The sequence below is a fragment of the Colobus angolensis genome, unplaced genomic scaffold (genome assembly GCF_000951035.1).
Source record: "Colobus angolensis palliatus isolate OR3802 unplaced genomic scaffold, Cang.pa_1.0 Scaffold500, whole genome shotgun sequence".
Classification (NCBI taxonomy): Eukaryota; Metazoa; Chordata; class Mammalia; order Primates; family Cercopithecidae; genus Colobus; species Colobus angolensis.
In genome coordinates, this window is record NW_012118489.1 from 207,309 (window position 1) to 209,677 (window position 2,369).

At 50.0% G+C, this 2,369-nt stretch overlaps 1 protein-coding gene across 1 annotated transcript in view; it reads left to right on the forward strand.

Annotated features, from left to right (window-relative positions):
• Positions 1-2,369, forward strand: part of SERPINE1 (serpin peptidase inhibitor, clade E (nexin, plasminogen activator inhibitor type 1), member 1) — a 12,114-nt gene that overhangs the window by 6,141 nt on the left and 3,604 nt on the right. The window contains exon 4 of the mRNA XM_011960046.1: positions 1,015-1,213. Coding sequence (XP_011815436.1) covers positions 1,015-1,213 — 199 coding nt within the window. The remainder of the gene's footprint in view (positions 1-1,014; positions 1,214-2,369) is intronic.

The window sequence follows — 2,369 nt, forward strand, 5'->3', positions numbered from 1 at the left end:
AGATCCGGCCACTGCACTCCAGCCTGGGCGACAGAGCGAGACTCTGTCTCAAAAAAAAAAAAAAAAAAAATTAAAATTAAATAAAAAAAGGATGAGGACTGGGATGAATTGGCGGCTGGGTGTGAGGAAAATGGAAGTGAAGGAAGACCAAAAGAGACAGAGAAGTCCTGGCGTGGTGGCTTACGCCTATAATCCCAGCACTTTGGGAGGCTGAGAAGGGGGATTGCATGAGGCCAGAAGTTGAAGACCAGCCTGGGCAACATAGCAAGACCCTGCCTCTACAAAAAAAAATTTTTTTAATTAGCCAGGCTTGGTGACACGCATCTGTAATCTACTCAAGAAGCTGAGGTAAGGCCAGGCGCGTTGGCTCACGCCTGCATTCCCAGCACTTTGGGAGGTCCAGGCGGGTGGATGACCTGAGGTCAGGAGTTCAAGACCAGCCTGGCCAACATGGTGAAACCCCATCTCTACAAAAATACAAAAATTAGCTGAGCATGATGGCAGGTGCCTGTAATCCCAGCTACTCGGGAGGCTGAAGTGGGAGAATCCATTGAACCAGGGATGGGGAGGTTGCAGTGAGCCGAGATTGCGCCATTGCACTCCAGCCTGGGTGACAGAGTGAGACTCCTTCTCAAAACAAACAAACAAAAAACAGAAGCTGAGGTGGGAGGAACATTTGAACCAGGATTTGGAGGCTGCAGTGAGCTATGATTGCACCACTGCACCAGTGTGTGACAGAGTGAGACCCTATTTCTTACAGACACACACACACACACACACACACACACAGAGAGAAACTAGAAGATATTGAATTGGCAGAAGAGAAGGGAAATAGAAATTAAAATACTGAATAGGGGAGCAGTGAACAGGGGATCTCCAAAAGCCACGAAGGAGAGAGAGCCTGGCTTCCAGAAAAAGCGGAGAAGCCAGGAGAACTAGGTGAAAATCCAGTGCTGGGTTGCCGTCAGCGAGAGCTGGAGCCATTTCCAACGAGCCATCTTGCTGTCTTCACAGCTGAGTTCACTACACCCGATGGCCATTACTACGACATCCTGGAACTGCCCTACCACGGGAACACCCTCAGCATGTTCATTGCTGCCCCTTATGAAAAACAGGTGCCTCTCTCTGCCCTCACCAACATTCTGAGTGCCCAGCTCATCAGCCACTGGAAAGGCAATATGACCAAGCTGCCCCGCCTCCTGGTTCTGCCCAAGTAAGTCACAACTGCTATCTCTCCCACCCACCCACCCACCACTCTCTCCAGGCTCCCCAAAGTCGCCGCCCCCAGGTTGAATTTCCCCAATCTGTGACGTTTGCAGGGCAGGGACATGCATGTGTGGGAGGCTGATGGGAAACTGTGGCCTGGGTTTGATTATGAGTCTTGCCATCATCCCTCCCCATGTCTGCTGGAGAGCAGGGAACAGCTCTTCCTGACCACACCTCCACATTGACTCTCCCCCCAGAATACTCAGCAAAAGCCCCCAAAAGGAGAGCCAGAGAAATGAGGGAGGTGGGGGCCCAATCAGTCCACATCTACTTAAGGTCGCCCCACCAGCACTCCCATCCCCCACCCTTTCAAGTCAACATCCAAACAAACGAAATCACTTCCAAGGACAGAGCAGCTCAAAGCGCAGCTTCTAGCTGGGGTTCCAAGAAAGCAGATTTTTCGAAATCCTTCTGCAGAAGGAAGCAAAGAGACTTTTCGAAATCCTCTGCAGAAGAAGGCTGGGGCTGGGGAACTCCAGAATTATAGGGAAGCCTCCCACCACGCTCATCCCAAATTTCCAGATGCTACAATGCCAGGCTTGGGGAAAGAGGAGAATGTAGTTGGTTAGCTGGTGCATGCTCTCAATTGCATCCTCTCTCTCTCTCTTCCTCTTTATTTTTTTCCCCCCCTCTCTCTCTGGCTCATAAAAATCGAGGTAATTAGTCGTGCCCTGGTGAGAAGCAGAGAGTGCTCAAAGGCCTCCTGCTTGAGTCCTCTTCAGGGTTAGCTCTCAGAAACACAATCTGCAGAACAGATTTTTGTTCCAACATCCTTTCAGGAGAATTTGCCCTTAGCTTCCCCCGCCCCAGCCAGGCTGAATAAAATTATGCTGAAACTACTGTCTTATTTGAGGAAAGTAATTAGTCATAGGTGGGAGGGGATGGGGAGATTGCAGAAGAATGTTCATGAATATTAGGATTTCCAGCAATAAGGGGGACTTTGTAAACAGCTTTAGAAAAAGAACCAGGCCAGCTGGGCGCTGTGGCTCATGCCTGTAATCTCAGCATTTGGGGAGGCCAAGACGGGTGGATCACTTGAGGCCAGGAGTTCGAGACCAGCCTGGCCAATATGGTGAAACCCTATCTCTACTAAAAATACAAAA